This window comes from Pipistrellus kuhlii, unplaced genomic scaffold (assembly GCF_014108245.1).
Source record: "Pipistrellus kuhlii isolate mPipKuh1 unplaced genomic scaffold, mPipKuh1.p scaffold_m20_p_13, whole genome shotgun sequence".
Lineage (NCBI taxonomy): Eukaryota > Metazoa > Chordata > Mammalia > Chiroptera > Vespertilionidae > Pipistrellus > Pipistrellus kuhlii.
Window position 1 is genome coordinate 46329204 of NW_023425438.1, and position 20211 is coordinate 46349414.

General features: G+C 48.8%; 1 protein-coding gene across 1 annotated transcript in view; it reads left to right on the forward strand.

The window, feature by feature from the left end:
- Nucleotides 1-10632: 10632 nt before the first annotated feature.
- Nucleotides 10633-20211, forward strand: part of TCF7L1 (transcription factor 7 like 1) — a 165598-nt gene continuing 156019 nt past the window's right edge. Inside the window, exons 1-3 of the mRNA XM_036435864.2 lie at nucleotides 10633-11210; nucleotides 11295-11358; nucleotides 11558-11685. Of these exons, the coding sequence (XP_036291757.1) occupies nucleotides 10989-11210; nucleotides 11295-11358; nucleotides 11558-11685 (414 nt within the window). The 5' untranslated portion in view covers nucleotides 10633-10988. The remainder of the gene's footprint in view (nucleotides 11211-11294; nucleotides 11359-11557; nucleotides 11686-20211) is intronic.

A 20211-nucleotide genomic window follows, 5' to 3' on the forward strand; every position in this document is an offset into this window, starting at 1 on the left:
AATACCGAGGAAAAAACCATTTGGATGTATACCATGCAGACTTCGGGAAACCATGCCAGCACTAAAAATCACATGATAAAGTATATTTCATGGCAAGTGAAGATATTTTCAGAATATGGAAATCGGAAAAAAAAATAGGGTATGATCCTGATTTGAGTAAAGTTTGCAAAATAAATCCAAATACGCTTTTTGGAAGTTCAGTCTTCTTGTTACCCAATAACACAGAAAGGGGGCCAGAGCTCTCCAAATGCGTGGCGTGTATCTAGGAAAGCCTGAATTCAAGCACGGCTTATGACACACTCGTATTCGCTCTGTAGGGTGAGGGCCTGACGGATGGTGCAGAGAATGGCAGCTGAACAAGTTCAAGGAGAGGCCGGTGTGAGGGCCAGAAGGGACCTGCCCTAGGAAGATCCTGAGTCATGGCAAAAAAAACCAAAAACCTGTCCCGGACACTCGCTCAAAACCACAGTGTCGAAGGTGGAGCCTCTGGATCACAGGTGCCAGTTTGCAAGCCAGTTGCTTCTCTTCTGGGGAGCCATGGGGTGCATCTCCCTGGAGAGCAGCAGAGGGCTGTGTTCACTCAACGATGGCTAATGATACTCCTGAGCATAGCTGGAGTTTGCCAGTTTGACTAGGAACAGCCTAGAAGAATGACCCAGGTAACTTACGCTTTCATTTTTTTCATTATGAAAATATCAGCAAATAGGTTTGTATATTTATATTTCTATACTTCTCTTACCCAAAGAATATTACACTATGCACTATCCTGTACCTTCCTCCTTTCCCATTTATCCATAGAGGTAGATGGGTATCTTAGGCAGCTAGAGCTGCCATTACAAGATACCACAGACTGTGTGGTGTATACGACAAAAATTAATTTTCTCACAGTTCTAGAGGCTGGAAGTCCAAGATCAAGATGCCAGCATGGTTGGTTCCTGGTGAGGACTCTCTTCTTATCTTGTAGATTGCCACCTGCTCTCTATAGCCTCACACGGTAGGGAGACAGAGTAAGTTTTCTGGTGTCTCTTCTTATAAGGGCATTAATCCCATCATGAGGGCCCCACCCTCACGACCTCTTCTAAACTTGAAGGCCCTATCTCAAATAGCATCATATTAGGGGTTAGGGCTTCAATATGCACTTTTTTTCTTTTTTTCTTTTTTTTTCTTTTAAGGGAAATGGTTCAGACCCTAGCAATAGGGAATCTTCTCATTGCTTTTCACATTGATATATTACTCCATTGCATGAGTATAACCTTCAACCAGACCCTTTTTAATGGACATTTGTGGTTTTTATGGTCTTTTTTATAATTATAAATAGTTCTGCAATGAGCTCCTTGTTTGCATGCCATTTCATAACTTTACCTGAGTCTTTGGGAAAGATTCTTACAAGTAGGATTGCTAAATCAAAGGGTGAACACATATTTAATTTTGCTGCATTTTGCCAAATCGCCTTGAGAGAGCCTGACTCCCTGCATCTCACCATCAGAGTATGTTATCAAACTTTTGGATTTTTTCCAATCTGATAGAGGAGAAATGTTATCTTAGGGTAATTTTAATATGCACTTCCCTTATTATGAAAAACATTGAGCATCTTTGCTATTTTCATTTCTTTTTCTATTAACTATATCCATATATTTTCTCATTTTAAAAATCAAGAACACTTTATATATTAGTAGTTATCAGCCCTTTGCGAATTAACTTTTTCCAGTTTATCAATTTGTCTTTTGAAAATGTTTGGTGATCTCTCTCAGTCTTCTCTCTGTCCTTAAAAATATACAGGCATGCCTCATAAATATTTTGGGTTCAGTTCCAGATGTCTGCCACAAAGTGACTGCTACAGTAAAGAGTGATAAGCTTTTTGGTTTCCAAGTGCATGTAAAAGTTATGTTTACACTATACTACAACCTATTAGGTGTGCAATAATGTTATATATTTAAAAACCCATGTATATACCCTAATTTAGAAAATAGCTTATTGCTAAACAATGTTTCTGCACTTTCCAGCAAGAAATCTTTTTTTCCTTCTCTCTCTCTCTCTCTCTCTCTCTCTCTCTCTGATAGAAGATCTTGCCTCGATATTGAAGAAGGGGAGTCCTCAGGTCTGTTCTGTCCCAAAACTGTTGAAGCAAGAGGTACATCTTCAGGACAGTTGGGCATGTTGCTAAAAGAAACATTTTATCTCTTCCTTCTCAATGATTATATCTCTTATCTAACATGCTTCCTCTTGTATAATACGTGTTGGCTAATACTTCCAAAATGCTGTTAAATCACAGTAAAGAGAGTAGCATTATTCCTGATTTCAACATGCTACCTTATGTAAGATAACTGTTGGGTAGTTATATATATATATAGTCAGATTTGAGTTATGTCACATGCCTTTTTTACGTTGTCTTGTGGGTTCCCCTGGAAGTAGACAAGAGATTGTGTATAGATAGTGTTTTGGGGAAGGTGGTCCCAGGAAATAAGAGTGAGGGACAAGAGAGAGTGAACCAGGGCGAAAGGGAAAGTCAGTGATACAAGGACTGTTAAACTGGTCACCACTACAGGACTATCGGAGAAGCTTTATGAAATGTCCTTCCGAATTGTTTGCCGGGTAATGAAAGAGGGAAGCTTGCACCCCCCATTGATCAGGTTACCTCATATTTCTGGGCTGCACACAGATGGAACGCTGAGAAGGTTTCTGCAGGCATCCCACGGCACCACAGCGCAGACGCCCTGCAGCAGACTGTAGTGTGTTACCTCACAGTGTCTATGGGTCAGAGTGCAGGAGTAGCTTAGCTGGGTGGTTCTGGCTCAGGACCTCCCATGTGGTTACAGTCAAGACACCCCCAGTTTCCGCAGTCACTGGAAGGCCTAATTGGTGCTGAGGACTCTCATTCTATCGATAGATGGCTCACTCACATGGGTGTCGCCGGGAAGCCTCACACGATGGGCCTCTTTGTTGGTTGCTTGAGGGTCCTCACAACATGGCTGCTAACTTCCCTGAGAGCAAGTGATCTGCAACGGCAGATAAATTAGGCTCTAACTTCGGAGGCAAGAAATATTAAAGAATTTGTGGGCAAATTTTGAATTCAGCACACCATCCTAATATAGTCCAAATAGATTTGTACTAGAAGAATCGACTGGTGAGTATAATGGAATCAGGGACATAGGAAGGGAGTGGACTGACAATTCTCAGTGGGAAAGGGTGTGGGAAGAGATTGGACAAAAGACTTACACCTGTGGATGAAAATAGTAGTGGGGGGTAAGGGCATGGGGTGGGGAATCAGGTGGAGGGGAGTTATGAGGGGGGAAAAAGAGGAACACCTGTAATAATCTGAACAATAAAGATTTATTTAAAAAATAAAATAGAGAAACTTCTATTATGTCACACACAAAAAAAAAGATTTTCTTTTTGCTTTTGGATTTCAGCAGTTAGGCTATGATTATGGTATTTTTTGGTTTTTGTTTGTTTGTTTGTTTATATCTTCCTGGCATCTGTCTAGTTTCCTAAATCATCTGTCTTGATGTCTTCAATAAATGTTGAAAAATTCCCAGCTGGAATCTCTTCAAATATTACTTCTGCCCATTTCATTTTTCTTTTTCATGTCTAAATGTCTAACATAATTTAGACATTTTCACTACATTCAAATGTCTCTTGTACACTTTTTTGGTTTTTCATCCTTTCTTTCTCTCTGTGCTTCTACCTGGGATATTGTATACTGACTGATTGTGGTAGGCAAAATTTTAATATAGTTCACATGACTTCTGTCTTCTAGGGTTACTCCATGATTATGTTATGTTATATATGTGTAGACATATGTTGTCAACTCTTTTGGCTACTTACTAGAACTGGAATTGCTGGGTCGTATGGTAACTATGTTTAGCAACATGATGAACTGCCATATGGATTTCCAAAGCAGGTGCACCCTTTTTACATTGCCACCAGCAGTGTATGAGGCTTCCAATTTGTTTACCCCCTCACCACCACTTGTTATTATCTCTGTTTTAGCTACCGTACTGGATGTGAAATGGGTTCTCATTGTGGTTTTGATTTGACTTCTCAGATAAATAATAATGTTGAACAACTTTTCATGGCTTCTTGGCCATTTGCTTATCTATTTTGGATAAATGTCTATTCAGATTCTTTGCCAATTTAAAAATTGGGTTATTGCTTCTTTTATTAGTGAGGTATAATATTCTTTATATATGCTAGATTCAATTCCATTATCAGGAAAATGATTTGTAAAAATTCCCTCTCATTTTGTGGGTTGTCTTTTCACCTTCGTCATGGTGTCCTTTGAAGCACAAAAAAATTTAACTTTGGTGATATCTAATTTACTAACTTCTTTGTTCTACTTGTATTTATGGTGTCAGATCAGCTGCAAATTTATGTGAAAATGCAGACCTTTTTGTTTTAACTTCTGGCAACATGGGAAATTTTTAAAGCAGCTCAACAGTATTTGTGATTTAAAAATAAAACATTAGCTGTCATCAAGATGACTTTACTGCAGTCTAAGTTTCACATATAAGGGATTTTTTTCACCTTTTAGTTGTAGGTTAATTTATTTAGTAACATTATCAAGACTAAAGTATTGTAGCAAAAAGTATTTTTTAAAGTGATTTACTGTTTGATGACACTTGAGAGCAGTTGTTCCTGTTTTAAAAATTTCAATCTCAGTTCTGAGTTAAAAAAAAAAAAAAAAACTCAATAAAAATATGCTACTGCTGCCCTAACTGGTTTGGCTCAGTGGATAGAGCATTGGCCCGCGGACTCAAGGGTCCCAGATTTGATTCCGGTCAAGAGCATGTACCTTGGTTGCGGGCACATCCCCAGTGAGGAGTGTGAAGGAGGCAGCTGATCGATGTTTCTCTCTCATCGTCGTTTCTAACCTTCTATCTCTCTCCCTTCCTCCCTGTAAAAAAATTAATAAAATATATTATATATATATATATATATATATATATATATATATATATATACTACTGCTAAGTCATTAAACTGCTGTGTCATAGGGCAAACAGGATATTCAGCTTCTATTTCTGAAAAAATTTTTATCATCACAAAACTGATGATAGTGAAATCTACAAGAACAAATAAAGTTCACCATCAATATTACTAGTTCAGTCCTGGCCGGTTTGGCTCAGTGGATAGAGCATTGGCCTGCGGGCTGAAGGGTCCCAGTCTCGGGCACATACCTCAGTTGCAGGCTGCTCCCTGGTTGGGGTGCGTGCAGGAGGCAACCAATTGATGTGTCTCTCTCACATCGAAGTTTCTCTCTCTGTCTCTCCCTCTCTCTTCCACTCTCTCCAAAAATCAATGGGAAAATATCCTCAGGTGAGGATTAAAAAGAAAAAATACTGCCAAGACCGGTTTGACTCAATCGACTTGGGGACTGAAGGGTCCCGGGTTCGATTCTGGTCAAGGGCATGTACCTTGGTTGCGGGCATATCCCCAGTAGGGGGTGTGCAAGAGGCAGCTGATCGATGACTCTCTCTCATCGATGTTTCTAACTCTCTATCTCTCTCCCTTCCTCTCTGTACAAAATCAATAAAATATAAAAATTAAAAAAAAGAAAAGAAAAAATACTACTGGTTCAGTGACAAGTAATAGATTCAAGTATTTCTGCAAAGTACTTGTGGTGGATGATATAATGAACACCACAGGCTATAAACACCTTGCTTTGTAAATTTCTCCAGGTAAGCCTTTTTCTGCCACACATATACTTTAACTCTATCAGTGGTAATACATCTTAGGTTGCACTGAATTAGTTTTCTCAACTTCTCTGAAAATATTCTTGCTTGTAGCTGTTCCACAGACTACTCATCAGTCACTTCAGATTTGTCACTGACCCTATAAATAAGCAAGAATTGAATAGTACTGTCAACATGCACTGAATGGCCATATTATTATGATCTCTGAACACATAATAATCTGGCTACTCAGTGTGTGTGTGTGTGTGTGTGTGTGTGTGTGTGTGTATATATATATATTAGAGGCCTAGCGCATGAATTCATGCTGGGTGGGGTCCGGCCAGCCTGGCCAGGGGAAGGGAACATGGGCGGTTGGCCGGCCTGCCTGCTGGCCGAAATCCTGGTTGAGGAGACAATTTGCATATTAGCCTTTGATTATATAGGATATACACTGAGTGGCCAGATTATTATGCGTTCAGAGATCACAATAATCTGGCCACTCAGTGTACATGACACTCAAAACACTGCCTCACTGCCAAGTGCGGTGAGCGAGCAAAGGTCTAACGCAATGAGAGCACCACATACAGGCTTTGTTGCACCTTCTGAACTCTGGCATTATTGTGTGAAAGCAACCACAGGCAATATGGAAATTAGCGAGTATGTTTATCATCCAATAAAACTTTATTAACACTGAAATTTGAATTTCATATAATTTTCATATGATAAACTATTATCCTTCTTTGATTTTGGTGGAACCATTGAAAAATGTAAAACACATTCTGAGCTGACAGACCCTCCAGATTCAGGCTATGGTTTGCCTGCTCTAGAAAGTTGCTTTTTGTTTGGCCACTATGGCTGATGCTGCAAATCACCAAATGTTTGGAGGGGATAAGACAGCAATAAATGTGAATTCATTTTTATGAACTTGCCCTCTCTTTGGTACTTGACTCCTTAAGTCCCGGCTGATTTGGTTGTTTCTAATGCCTTCAAATCAGCTCGGTGCTGCTGTTGTTGTTGGGTATTTTTTAAGTGTTCTTGGTGGAAGGGACGGTCTGACCTCCATACTTTGCTAGAACGGAAAGCAAAGTCTATGTAGGTTCATAGTAACGATACTCTCACTATCACGAGCCCCTTTCCACACATCTTCCACACTGCCAGAGCATTACATTAACTGAGTGCACCAGGGTTTTTTAAAAAACAATTCCTTATTTGGAGACATTGAAATTGTTTTCACTGTGATGAAGACAAAGCTATAGGTTCCCTCGTGTACCTGGTTATTTCTTAGTATAAAATCCTAGAGGTGCACAGGTGAGTCAAAGGTTCACACTTTTGAAGGTTTTTCCTTCAGGCATGTTACACAATGGCGTGCCCAGAAGCTTACGTTTTCTGCACAGGGGCCAATGCTGGGTGTTACTATTTGATGCTACATTTGCCAATCTGATAGATGAAAAATTGTATCTCTGTGCTCTTTTAATTTGCATTTCTTGGAGGTTGATAGGTGTGGTAAATGAATAATGCCTCACTCCAAAGATATGTCCCTGCACTAGTCCCCAGAACCTGTGAGTGCTATCTTATAAATGTCCACTGGCGGTTGTTGGTGCCAATTCAATGCCAACAGGAGTCCCCACTTTGGGGTGTGGTGACGAAGGAAACTATTTTGTTCAAACAGCTCGGCTGTGATCCAGCACAGCTGGGAGAGCAGCATGGCGGTGGAACAGCCCGGTGGTGCCAGGGTTCAGTTATGAAGCAGCACAGTTGTGAAACAGCCTGTCTGCGAAGTGGCCCTGGGGTGAGGTGGCCCTGGGGCAAGACTATTCTGCAAATATACAGCTCTGCACTATTCCACCTGCTGGGGTCAGCCCCAGGTCAGCGCCAGGTCAGCACGAGCTGGGAAAGCCAGCCTTTGGTGCAAAGAGAAAGTGTGCACCCCAAGCCAGAGGGGAGCGGACTTATATACACTGAGTGACCAGATTATGACCTCTGAACGCATAATAATCTGGCCACTCAGTGTGTGTACACACACACACACACACACACACACACACACACACACACTTATAGAGGTATAGAGGCCTGGTGCATTAATTCATGCATGGATGGGATCTGGCAAGCCTGGCTGGGGGAAGGGACATGGGCAGTTGGTCAGTTTGCCTGCTGTTCAAACTCCTGGTCAAGGGGACAATTTGCACATTAGCTTTTTATTATATACGATATACACTGAGTGGTCAGATTATTATTCATTCAGAGATCATAATAATCTGGCCACTCCGTGTAGACACAAGACCCTTCCCCTGGTCCCTGATTGGTCTGTCCTCATGCAAATGAGGATTCCAAACAGTCACAGTTTGATGGGTCCAAAAGGCACTGTCCTGATTGGTCAGGATGGAACTGCTATGATTGGTGGATGAAATGATGGGGGGGGGGGCAGCTTTAACTGTGCCACTCCGATTGGACGGGGAAAGTCTCAGTCATATTGGTTGAAACAGACTTCCAGGAACTCCTTTCTAAGGGCTGGCTCTGAGGGCAGAAACACAGTGCAGGCGGGTAGCTCAGTGCAGGAGGCAGGCAGCTGAGGGTGGGCTTCTCCTTGAAGTGGGCTTGGCGTGGGAGGCCCCTGTGGAGAAATGGCTATTAGGCTCTGTTTTTCACATCTGAGTCCAGTTAGCCACCAGGAACTCTCTCAGTAAACATCTTCTTTCTCAGGGCCCACATTAAGGAAAAGGGGTCTGTGCAGATGTGAATTAAGTTAAGGCTGCTGATGGAGCGATTACCCAAGATTATCGGGGTGGGTCCTAAATGACAAGAAAAGAGTTCTTCCTTCTAAGAAGCAGCAGCCAGGGAGATTTGTCAGACAAAGGAAAAGGCGATGTGACCACCGAGACAGAAATTGGAGCGATGAGATCTCAAGGAATGTTGGCAGCCAGCAGAAGCTGGAAGAGACAAGGAATATATTCTCCCCAGAGCCTCAGGAGGGAATATGGCCCTGCCAACACCTCGATTTTGATTTAGTGAAACTCATTTCGGACTTACGGCCTCCACCACAGCAAGGGAAAGCATTTCTGGTGTTTTGAGCCACCCAGTTACGGTGACTTGTGAGAGCAGCAATGGGGAGCTGATACAATAGGCTTTTCATATGTTTGTGGGAGACACGAAAAGCCTTTTGACTTTTAAAAACTTATAAAAATGAAATATCACACAATAATATGAACGGTATAATCCTATTTAGGTGAAAGTAAATCTGAATATTGTATATGTGCTTACACATGTAGGTAACTGCTTGGGAAGATGTCTGGAAGGATGGTCATCAAACCAGTAACAGGAAGGTGTTTAACTGGAGGGAGTCATGGGAAGGGGGGAAGAGGAAAGTTTACTTTTTAGTCAAGATACATCTATATTGTTTGAAAAAGTTTCATCAGGCTGTATTCACGAGCTGTGTAGAAAACTAGAGAAGGCATACCTGCTTGTTGTAAAACATGTAGGAAGTAGAAAACAAAACGGCCTCTCTCCTCTCATCTAGCCCCTTCCCCAGAAATACCGATAATAATTTGGTGTGCACCTTCTCAGGCTTTTCTATGCAGAAACAGACATGTGTAATTTTTAAAAAGTATTTGTTGATTTTAGGGAGAGAGGGAGACCAATTTGTTGTTCTATTTATTTGTGCATTCATTGGTTGCTTCTGTGTCCTGACAGGGTATCGAACCCACAACCTAGGCATATTGAAATGGACTGAACTAACCGGCAAGGGTGATTAAAAAAAAAAAAAAAAAAAAAAAAAGGAGTGAGTGTCATATACAAAAACTGATAGTGGCTACCTTTCCTTAAAGGGCGTTTCTCCAAAATCATTCCAGGATGTGCACGTGCAGCGGCCTCATTCTGCTGATCTGGCAAGAAAGACCCAGAACTCATTTTACAGACCTCCCTGCTCCTTTGCACCTTCTTGTATGTGTGCCCTCGTCCATCTGTGGGTGGATCGCTCCAGAAGACTCCTCTGCCGGTTGTTTTAAATTATCTCCCTCCTGCCTTCCAGTCTACTTTTAAAACTTATGCTCCCACCTGTAGTTCCCCACTGGGGATAACAACAAGATCCACTTTTTCACACTTTCCCAACCTGGTTGGAGAGGGATGTTATCTTCATGCGATTGCAACAGGCATTTAAGTATGAGGCTGGCTGGTTTAAAAAAAATTTTTTTTTTTTTATCCCATTTACGCATGGGCTACCGAGGCCGATTTGTGAACGGCTCCAGAGGTCACTGGCAGAGGATTTTCCTTCCAAGAAACCAAATGCGAATCCTCTCCTCACCCAAGACCCTAAGTTATTTGGTTCAGGACCGAGCACGGAACCTTGAGGTGAAAGTGGTCTCTGGGATTTCAGGGGACCTGGGACCTGGGACCTGGGACACCTGCAGAAGGTACAAAGCCTGGACGAGGGCGGGGAGCACTATGATTGAAGCCCCGCAGGGAGGAGGAGCGGGAGCTGCCCAGCACACTCCGGCTGCATGCATCTTCCTCATCCTCTGCTCCGTGCAGCCGGGAGGGCGCCGGGCCGGGCGGTACCCGCGCCCGGGAGGAGAGCTCCAGGCGGCGGGAGCGGCCGGCGGGTCTGCGCGTCCGCAGCTTCCCCACAGGGGGCAGTGCCGCCCGCGCGCCGCGCCGGGAGGGGTGCGGAGTCCGCGCGGAGTTCTGGGGGAGATTTGGAAGAAAGTTAGGGGCTGCCTGGGGGGTGGGGGCGGGCCTCCAGCGGCTCGCGGGCGGATGCGGGGAGGGCCGCCGGGGGCGCGAGGTGGGGCGCCGGGGCGAATCTGGGGGGCGAGGGCGGGCGGGGCGCGCGGCGGGAGGCGCAGCCCCCGGAAGGTGTGAGCGGCGGCGGGCGTGCGAGTGTGAATGCGAGGGAGTGTGTGCGCGCCCGGGCCGGCGGGGCTCCGCGCGGCGGGCGCGGGTGTCAGCTTGCAGCCGGGCTCCTCCCTCCGGCCCCCCTGCCCGGCCCAGCGCGGCGGGGCCCTCCTTCCTGCCCCGCTCGCCCCTCCCCGGCGGGCCAGGCGCTGGGACGCCCCGGCGGAGCAGGCGGTGGCGGCGGCGAGTTGGGGAGCCCTGGGCTCGGCGCGTCCGGAGGGGCCCGAGCCGAGCCGCCCCCGCCCGGCCCGGCCGCGCCGGCCCCGCGTCCCCGGGCCCCGCCCTGTCAAACTTTGTTGCTGCTGCTGCGGCGGCGGCGGCGGCGAGCGGAGCGGCCAGGCGAGCGGGAGGGAGGGGCGCCGGGCCGGGCCGGGCCGGGCGGGCGGCGCGGGGCGCGGAGCGGCGGCCCCGGCCCGCGGCCCCACCATGCCCCAGCTCGGCGGCGGCGGCGGCGGCGGCTCGGGCGCCGGGGCGGCCGGCGGAGGGGACGACCTCGGGGCGAACGACGAGCTGATCCCCTTCCAGGACGAAGGGGGCGAGGAGCAGGAGCCGAGCAGCGACAGCGCCTCGGCGCAGCGGGACCTGGACGAAGTCAAGTCGTCCCTGGTCCACGAGTCGGAGAACCAGAGCAGCAGCTCGGACTCGGAGGTAAGGCGGCTCCGGCGGCTCCGGCCCCGCGGACCCCGGCCCGGCGCCCGCTCACCCGCCCTCGCCTTTGTGTCTCCTCCGCAGGCGGAGAGGCGCCCGCAGCCCTCCCGGGACGCCTTCCAGAAGCCGCGGGACTACTTCGCCGAAGGTACGTGCCGGGCCGGGCAGCCCCGGTTCCCGGGCCCCCGCGGGGCTCCGAGCCTCAGGTCGGGCCGCCCCGGCCCCCCGCGTCCCCGGTTCCCCGCTCTCCGCCCGGTCCCGGGGCGCGCGCTCGGGCGCCCGGGTCCCCGGTCCCCGTCCAGGGGCCCCTGCCTCTCGGCCTCACCCCGCCTTGCTCTTGCCCGCAGTGAGAAGGCCCCAGGACGGCGCGTTCTTTAAGGGGCCCCCGTACCCCGGGTACCCGTTCCTGATGATCCCGGACCTGAGCAGCCCGTACCTTCCCAACGGACCCCTGTCTCCCGGAGGAGCGCGCACGGTGAGCGCCCGGCCGGCCGCGCGGGGCGGGCGGGGGGAGGCCCGGCCGGCGGGGTGCGCCCCCGGGCGCGGCAGCGGGTGGGGGATGGGGCCGCCCCGGAGGATCCGGGCAGAACTCTGCGGAGTTGGAACGATTGTGTTAGGCTGCGCTAGCCAGTGCCTGGATACAAGTTTTAAAACCCCTTTAAACTAACCCCCTTTTTCTGGGGAGAAACTTTGGGGTCCACTTCTGGGGTCTCCTTTGGCTCCCAAAGCCCTTTGCTCCCACGAAGAAGGGAAACTTGGATGTTTGCCGGCGCCGGGCGGGTGGGTCTCGCTTTCCTTCCTGGAAGTGGGTCAGCTTTCCTTGGCGGCTGGGCAGTGGGCCCGGGAGCCGGGTTGGCGACGTTGCCCCCCGACCCCAGGGGCACAGGCCGCGGCGGGTGGGGGTTCCTGAGAAACCCGGCGCGCTGGCGGGTTATCCACACACACACCCCCCTCTGCCCGCCCCCGGCCCGCGCGCGCCGGGCCCCCGCTTCTCGGGGCAGCTCGCTCCTCGGGGATTTCTACGCGCTGAGATTTGGAGGGCAAACCCGCGCGGCATTCCTCAAGTGGAGGAACTTGGCTTTTCCCTCCTTTGTTGCCGACCTTTCTCATTTAAAGCGAGCGCCGCGACACTTTAAACCTGTTAATGGGCGCGCATTGTGTGCTGCGCGCTGGCATTTAGAGCCGTGATTAGGCAAATGGACCCGGCCCCAGACGACGTGCAAATGAGGGCGGATTCCATCTCCCTCCTCCCGCCCCCCTTTGCTGGCTCTGAGCTCCCGCCCCCCCTGAGTCGCCGGGGGGCGCAGACCCCGGGCTGGCTGGCTGGCTAGGCTTTGTGTTCCCAGGAGCCGCCACCCCAAGCAGGGGCCCCTCTGCCCAGGTGCTGGGTTCGAGGGTAGATCTGGGTGAGCGCCTGTCTGCTACGTACCAGGCTCTAGCGTGCTGGCCCCTGGGCGGGAGTGGCTCTCCGCTTTCCAGTGGGTTCTTGATGCGGGGGCAGGAGGCGTTGGCGCCTAAGGAGCAGGGCCGCGGGACAAACGCACTTTGTATTCGTGCAGCCCTTGAATAATAATTATAATTTTAAGGGCCACCTGAGAAACGCTCGGTGCTGAAGGGACGGTCCCTGCCTGCTGTCAAGGTCGGTGGGGAGCGGGGGCCCCTGCTGTGGGTTCCATGGTGCGCTCTGCCCTGCCGGCCAGGGAGAGGTGGGGGCTCTGACCCACCGAGGTGGCAGCGGGACCACAGCCCTCACCCACCGGCCCAGCAGGGAAGATCTGCGGCTTTGGCTCTTGTTTCCGAGCATCCCAGGAAGTTCTGAATGTAAACTGGATGTTCCAGTGTACGGTCACATTCGAGGAAAAAAGGTGTGAGTAGAAGTTGAGCCATGCAAGCTGTAGCCGCTTTGTTTAGGTTTTCACCGACTTCTCAGTTCTGGAAGTTTTGGTAGGGTTCCCGTAACTTCGTGTGTTGGGGAGAGGGGTATGCTGCCAACGTCTCAGTTTCCCATTTCCCATGAGATGCCTGGAGGTGGCATTCGCCAAGGTGAGGGAGCACCGATCCCGGGCCTGGTGCAGACATGTCCCAAACGTGACCAGTTATTTCTCTCCAGCGGGCTATTCCTTCTGCCTACCCCTTTCTTATTCGGGCCTTTGGATTCTTCCTCTTTGGTGACTCTGATAATTGCCCCCCGGTCTTCTGTTTGCCTCAGCCCTCTCCTTCCTTCCTTCTTTCTACCATCTTACATGTTCTTTTGCCTAAACACTTCCAAGGTGGGTTCTTGGTGATGCGGAGGACTCCTGATTACCAAATCCAGGCCTGTGTGGGATTCTCGGAGCCCTCCTTGTTGGGGAAGTCGGCCTTTCCCCCCTGCATGCTTCCGGCTGCCAGCTTATCCTCGCCCCTGCAGCTGTTCCCTGACCTGGCCCATGTGGCTAACCTCTGTTCGAGCCTTCGAGGACTCTCACCCTCTCTCTCTTGACCCTTCCCAAGGGACTTAGTGTGACCTAGCCCATTCTCATACCTACATTTTGTCTCCCTGGTGATTTGTTGGCAGAAATTTCAGTTCCCTCATTGTTTCTGTGATCTTGAAGTGCCCATCACTGTGTCAGGCCTGCCTGGTTCCAAAGTTAATTGATGTATGGGGACATTTCCTGCAGCTCAGCCAGCTCAATAGAACCTGCTCTTTGACCCTCTCTATCCTTGGGCATCACCGACTGTTAGGATGGCAAGTGAGGAAACCGTTAAGCACTTGTCTGGACTTGAAGGTTGAGGTGATGCTTTCCTCTGGGGCTCAGTGTTTCCCAAAGTGTGGTACGCGTACCCCCAGGGGTACGGGAAGAGTTTGGTGGGGGTACGCGTTGCACCGGAGTTTGGTGGGGATATGCACTGCACCGTGCTTAGCTGCTCCTAATTCTACGTTCTCATGAGTACAAGGGGTACTCAGCGTTACGGAAGTTATAGAAGGGGTACACATATGTCAAAAGTTTGGGAAACACTGCGGGTGTGACTAATGTGGTTCTCACTGCAGGCAAACGGTAGGCCCTCTGTGGAGGTCCCAGCCTCTTAAAATGGATGTAGAAAGGTATGGGATGGAGGGAGGGGGGAGGGAGGCGGCTGCAGGGGGGAGGGGAGTGGCTGGAATGTATAATCTGATCTCTCTTAGTGCCTAGGTCTGTGTTTGTTTCCTCTCTCAATTTCACAGCCTCGGGCTTTGTTGCTCTAAGGCCTGTGAGTGGTGTAACATTGGGTGACTTCAGTTCTGTGTTGCGCTCACACGTTCTGGAAATACCAAGCCAGGAGCAAAAGCAGGGATTAGCTAGAGTGCTTCGGAGTGTTAATTGACCCTAGGAATAGCAAGCAGCAGGGACTGCGACACCCTCGGCACTGGCACGGTTCCTGCGGGGAAGGCCAGGCCAGCCAGTCCTGCTGCAGGACTTACCCCAGGCCTTACCTTTGCCCTCCACTCGGGGCTGGCCGGGAGGCTGGGAAGTGGCCTCTTCCTGAGGCTCTTTAGAGAAGAGGTCCCCTTAACCTGGGGTGTGTGCCAAGCCTCCGGGCCGTGATTCATTCCCATCTGGAGCCCTGGGGACCCTGTGGCCTGGGGAAGGAAGGAGTAACTGCCACAAACCACCTCTCACTTCTTCACATGGTCACCCCAAAACCATGCCTTCATTCCTGAAAAGGCTTCCCGAGTTTGCTAAACCACCTCGGCGCTGTTGACCAGAATGTTGTTAGGAAAATGTAGGCCAACACAAAAGAAAGTGGAGGTCAAAAATAGTCTTCCCAGTAAAAATAGTTTGCCTAACAAGAGCCAAAAGGGAAATGTTGACTGGTTTGGGGAGCTAGCTGCGAAAGGATGGGGAATGGTTTGACCGTGACCACAATGAGAGCGCTAATGACATTTTGGAGAAGAGCCGCTGCTAGGGAGAGTGCCGAGGAAATCTATACGGATTTTTGTTGGTCCAGTTTATGTTTTAAGAGCTTTTCTCACACCGCTCAGCACCATATTCCTCACACCCTTCTCAGACAGTCTCAACTCAGGTTTCTGTGTGCAGTGGTTTTATTCTCCAAACCTGTGCTTCTTTTTTTAAGTCCTTCCGATGATCCCCCTGCTTCCTGTGGGCAGTGTTGCTGATATCCTGGGTGCTCCCGATTTCTTTTTGACACAAAGTAGAGAAGTTGTTTTTTAGGAGTTGTATGTAAAAAGCCAAGTAAAACCTTTTTTATGGAAGATAGGGTAAACATGCTGCTCTTGGTAAAAGTTCCTTTAAGCCATTTCATCTAAATATAACTTCTGTTCCATTTTTTTTCTAAATATAACTGAGGGTTTAATGAGGGCTTTCCACATGGAACCAGCTTTTTCGAGGGCCCAGCCTGCGTTGTTGGAATTGTGGCACTTGGATTGCTGGGGTGACAATCCTGTAGAGGGACTCAAACTTGGTCTGCCTTTTCGTTGGAAAAGGATGGGTGCATCTGGCAGGGAATATCTGCTTGTTCTGTTATAATTTTAGAAAGTTATAGATTGTTCCCATTCTTCATTGATCTCACATCTATGGATTCTTGAAGAGAAAAGAGGCTAGCATACACACACACACACACAAACACATGCGTACACACATGCACACGTGCACACACACAAAATCTAATTTTTTATAGAGTATTTCAGCCTTTAGAGTGATGTACAACATTAACAAAAAATTTTGTGATATAAAAAAGAACCTAAATACTTAACCTACTAGAATTATTTAAATTATTTTTTATGCCACAAATATTTTTGTTACCTTTGCATTGTACCATAGATCAGAAAATCGATAATGCATAGAACCTGCTTATATTCCAATTTAGTGCCAACTTTTATTTGCTAAACTGGGGAACTTTAGATTGGCATCTTTAAGAGTAAGTCTGAGTTCTCTCTGTCATCTGATGTTTATGGAATGGACCCATCGTGGGCAATGGCTAAGGGACTGTGAAGGATGGGATGAATTAGACCCAACTTTGCTCACTAGGATTCAAAAACTGTTTTAGGGAGAAGTAATGTTAGCCTGGCCAGAGTGGCTCAGTTGGTTGAGCATCATCCTGAACACCAATAGGTTGCTGGTTTGATTCCTGGTCAGGGCACATGATGGGTTTTGGATTTGATCCCCAATTTGGGAGCATATGGAAGGCAATTATTCATTCTCATTCTCATTCTCATTCTCATTCTCATTCTCATCTCCTCTCTCTCCCTCTCTCCCTCTCTCTCCCTCTCTCTCCCTCTCTCTCCCTCTCTCTCCCTCTCTCTTCCTTTTCTCCCTCCCTCTCTCCCTTCCTCTCCCTCTCCCTCCCCCTCCCCTCCCCTCCCCTCCCCTCCCCCTCCCCTCCCCCTCCCCTCCCCCTCCCCCTCTCCCTCTCCCTCTCTTCCTCCCTCCCTCCTTGGGTGTGGATTAAAAAAAAAGAAGTAATGTTAGCACAAACTACTATAATAGGAAGTTCATGTTAGGAGCTCATAAAGTCCAGAGAAGAATTTTGAGAGTAGAAAGATTGTTTGGGGAGGCAGGTGAGGGAAGTTGTTACTGATTTTTATTGATTTTTTTTTTAGAGGGAGAGGGTAAGAGAAGGGGAGAGAAATAGAGAGAGAAACATTTATGTGAGAGTGAATCATGGATCAGCTGCCTCCTGCACAACCCCTTTGATTAAGACTGCAATCCAGGTATGTGCTCTGACCCAGAATTGAACCAGCAATCTTTCAATGCAAGGATGACGCCCAACCAACTGAGCCACACTGGCCAGGACAAGGAAGTTGTATTACACTAGTGCCCAAAACTCAGTCATTTTTTTTTATTTTATTTTATTGTTGAAAGTATTACATAAATCCTCCTTTTCTCCCCATTAACCTCTCCCAGCCCACTTCTGTCCCCCTCAGTCATTCTTTAGTTCTGAGCAATTCTTGTTGATTGTGTAGCCTCTAAAACTAATCGTCTAATCATATATGTATGTATGTATACATATATATATATATATATATATATATATATATATATATATATATATATATGGCTAATATGCAAAGTGTCCCCTCGGGAGTTCCACCAGGAGACCGGGAGTTAGATTGCTTGCTATGACGTGCGCTGACTACCAGGGGGTGGGGCGGAACATGGTGGGGGACCAGCAGTGGGGGAGGGAGGGGGCTGAGGGAGCCAGGGAAGGAGGAGGCGGGGAGGCGGGAGGAGGGGAACCTGATCTGCCCTATCAGTCCTGCTGTGGGGCCATCTCGGGGTTGGGAACTCAGGCCTAAGGACCCTCCCTGTGCATGACTTTCGTGCACTGGGCCTCTAGTGTACAATAATATTGAATATCAACTGTAATAGAAAAAATTTTAAAAAGTATTTAAAAAGCAATTCTTGTTCATGATAAATGTAAATAAATAGTACAGAGGGGTTTGGAGTGGACAGTGGAAGCCCTCCTTCCCCTCATCTTGAGGATGAAGCCAGCGCCGGGAGAGCAGAGGCGTGGAGGAAGGGAACAAACAGTTCAGGGGAGTTCGGGGTAATGCAAGCTATTCTGTTTACCTGGAAGGTAAGGGGCCAGACCTTCAATGCCAGTGAAGGAATCTGCTCTTATTCAAGAGGCAGCAGAGAATCCTGGAAAGGGATGCTGGGAAGTGATGTGACTCATACATGTGCTTAGAGCAGTAATCGTGATTGGAGGGAGAGGACCTGGGAGGAACCAGAATAGTCAGAAGACTCACAGGGGTCCAAGGGTGAGATGAAAAGGGCTTAAGGATATCCCAGTGGAAAGGATGGGGGAGACTGGGGTGGTCGGTTGAATTAGTACAGGGAGAGCTGACACTATAGGCAGCAAGTAGCGGATGTCACAGTGAGCTCCTGGGGTCTGAGCCTGGTGACCTGGGGGAATGACTGCCTGGCCTGCCATCTGCCTACTCATCTGGACTGACTCTTGACTGTTTGTAAGAAGCTCTCCCTTGGCCCTAACCGGTTTGGCTCAGTGGATAGAGCGTCAGCTGCGGACTGAAGGGCCCCAGGTTCAGTTCCAGTCAGGGGCATGGACCTTGGTTGTGGGCACATCCCTGGTAGGGGGTGTGTAGGAGGCAACTGATCAGTGTTTCTCCCTTGGAGAAACCTCTAGCTTTCATTGGAGACGCATTGGGTTTGAGCGGACTTTGAGGGAATAGTTAACTGCAGCAACTGGGCGAGGCAGGGGAGCAAGAGAAGGGAGAGGTGCTCTGATAGGGGAAGAAGACACTGAAGGAGAACGGGAAGGAGCACTTGCCAAGGAGGGAGGGGAGCTTAGCACTGTGGCTCCATGGGAGGAGGCTGGAGGGAAAGGGAAGCGGAGGGGTGTTCTCAGTGACACATGCCACAGAGGGACAAGAACCTGGAGGAGTGGAGAGGGGCTTTGGGGGTCCTCCAATTAGGAAGGTAGTGGTGCTCACAGAGAGAAGGGTTCCAGGCAAGTGCAGTGATGATGAAAGGGAGGCAGAGACACTAGCTTAGGGGCTTCCCCGCCGGGTGCCAGGGGCTGTGCACTGGACCAGTCCCAGGTGTGGCCCATCCCTCACTTCTCGGCCAGAACCCCCGGGCAGACTCCCGCAGCGGCGAGCAGCCTGCTCTCTCTAACCCTGTGCGCCTTACACATTTCAATTTCTGCCCTACCTAGACGATGCTGGAAAATCAGACACCAGACAACCATTGAAAGAAGAATGGGTGTGGCGTGAAGGGGGGAAGGGGAGCCGCAGGCTTTGGAAAGTCTATTTAGGATGCTGGAGTGGGGGCTTGTTGGCAGGGGCAGTAGGGTAGCATGGGCGATGAATGGAGGGATGAGACTGGGAACTTAGGGAAGAAGGTGAAACCGTCTTCCTTCGTGGATGGAGGATGCTTAAGAGCAGGCGTTCTGATTTTGCAGGCTAGCCCAGGGGCTGAGGGTGTAGAAAAAGGCAGAGGTGGAGTTGGCAGAAATTGAGGGGGGAAGGGCATGGGATGGCAGGTGGCTTTGAGAGTCTCAGGAAAACCCCAGGGCAAGGTGTGTGGGGTGGGGTTCTTGGAATTTTGTTTGCAGTGAGTAGGGAGACTCCTTTCTCTGCCCCCATTCTAAATCTGAGAATGCGGGGAGCCTCCGAGCTACCTGTTAAAGAATGAAACACTTATGCGTTGGTTGAAAGATATGACATAACTGGGAAAATTTTCCTCTTTTTTATTGCCTGGAGCTGACTGATTTTGAAGGGGGATGGAGATGGGAATCAAAATACAACTCATTTGCGATCGGGGGCAGCGACTGCGCTGTGGTCAGTAATTGGGGGCGGGGAGGAAGGACGGACTGCTTAAAAGCATGTGGAAGACTGCCCCAAATGGACTAATTAGTTTTGGAGGAGGCATTTGTATTATCTTCTCTCAAGCTGGATTGGATTTAGTGAAATAAAGGCAGTTTCCCAAACCTTGGCGTTGGGACTGGGGAGCCAGGGACGTGCCCTCCCCTGTGTGTGTGGCTGCTCGGCGAGCCCTCGGCCCAGCGCTTCTCCCTGCGGCTCCCAGTGTTAGAGGTGCTCTGGCTTACCTCGGTGGACAGATACCTTTAAGTTTCTAAAGTAAATTTCAGAATTCTAAATCTTCCCTTTTCATTCATTACAAGTACGAAGCCCACAGATTTTCATGGGAAAATGAACATTTAGTTTAGAAATACACTTCCAAGTTTGAAAAGTATAAAAATGTTTTCCACCCTGTTTAGTTGGTTAGTCAGAGCATCGTCCAGATATGCCAACCTTGTGGGTTCGATCCCGGTCAGGGTACGTAAACAAACAACCACTGAGTGCTGGGTGGGTGGAACAACAAATCTCTCCCTCCCTCCCCCCTCCCTCCCTTTTCCTCCCCTGCTCCCCCTTTTCCCCCATCCCTCTTTCCCTCTCTATCCCTTTCCTTCTTTCTCTACAATCAATCAGTAATTTTTTTTTTAAATATATATTTTATTGATTTTGTACAGAGAGGAAGGGAGAGAGATAGAGAGTTAG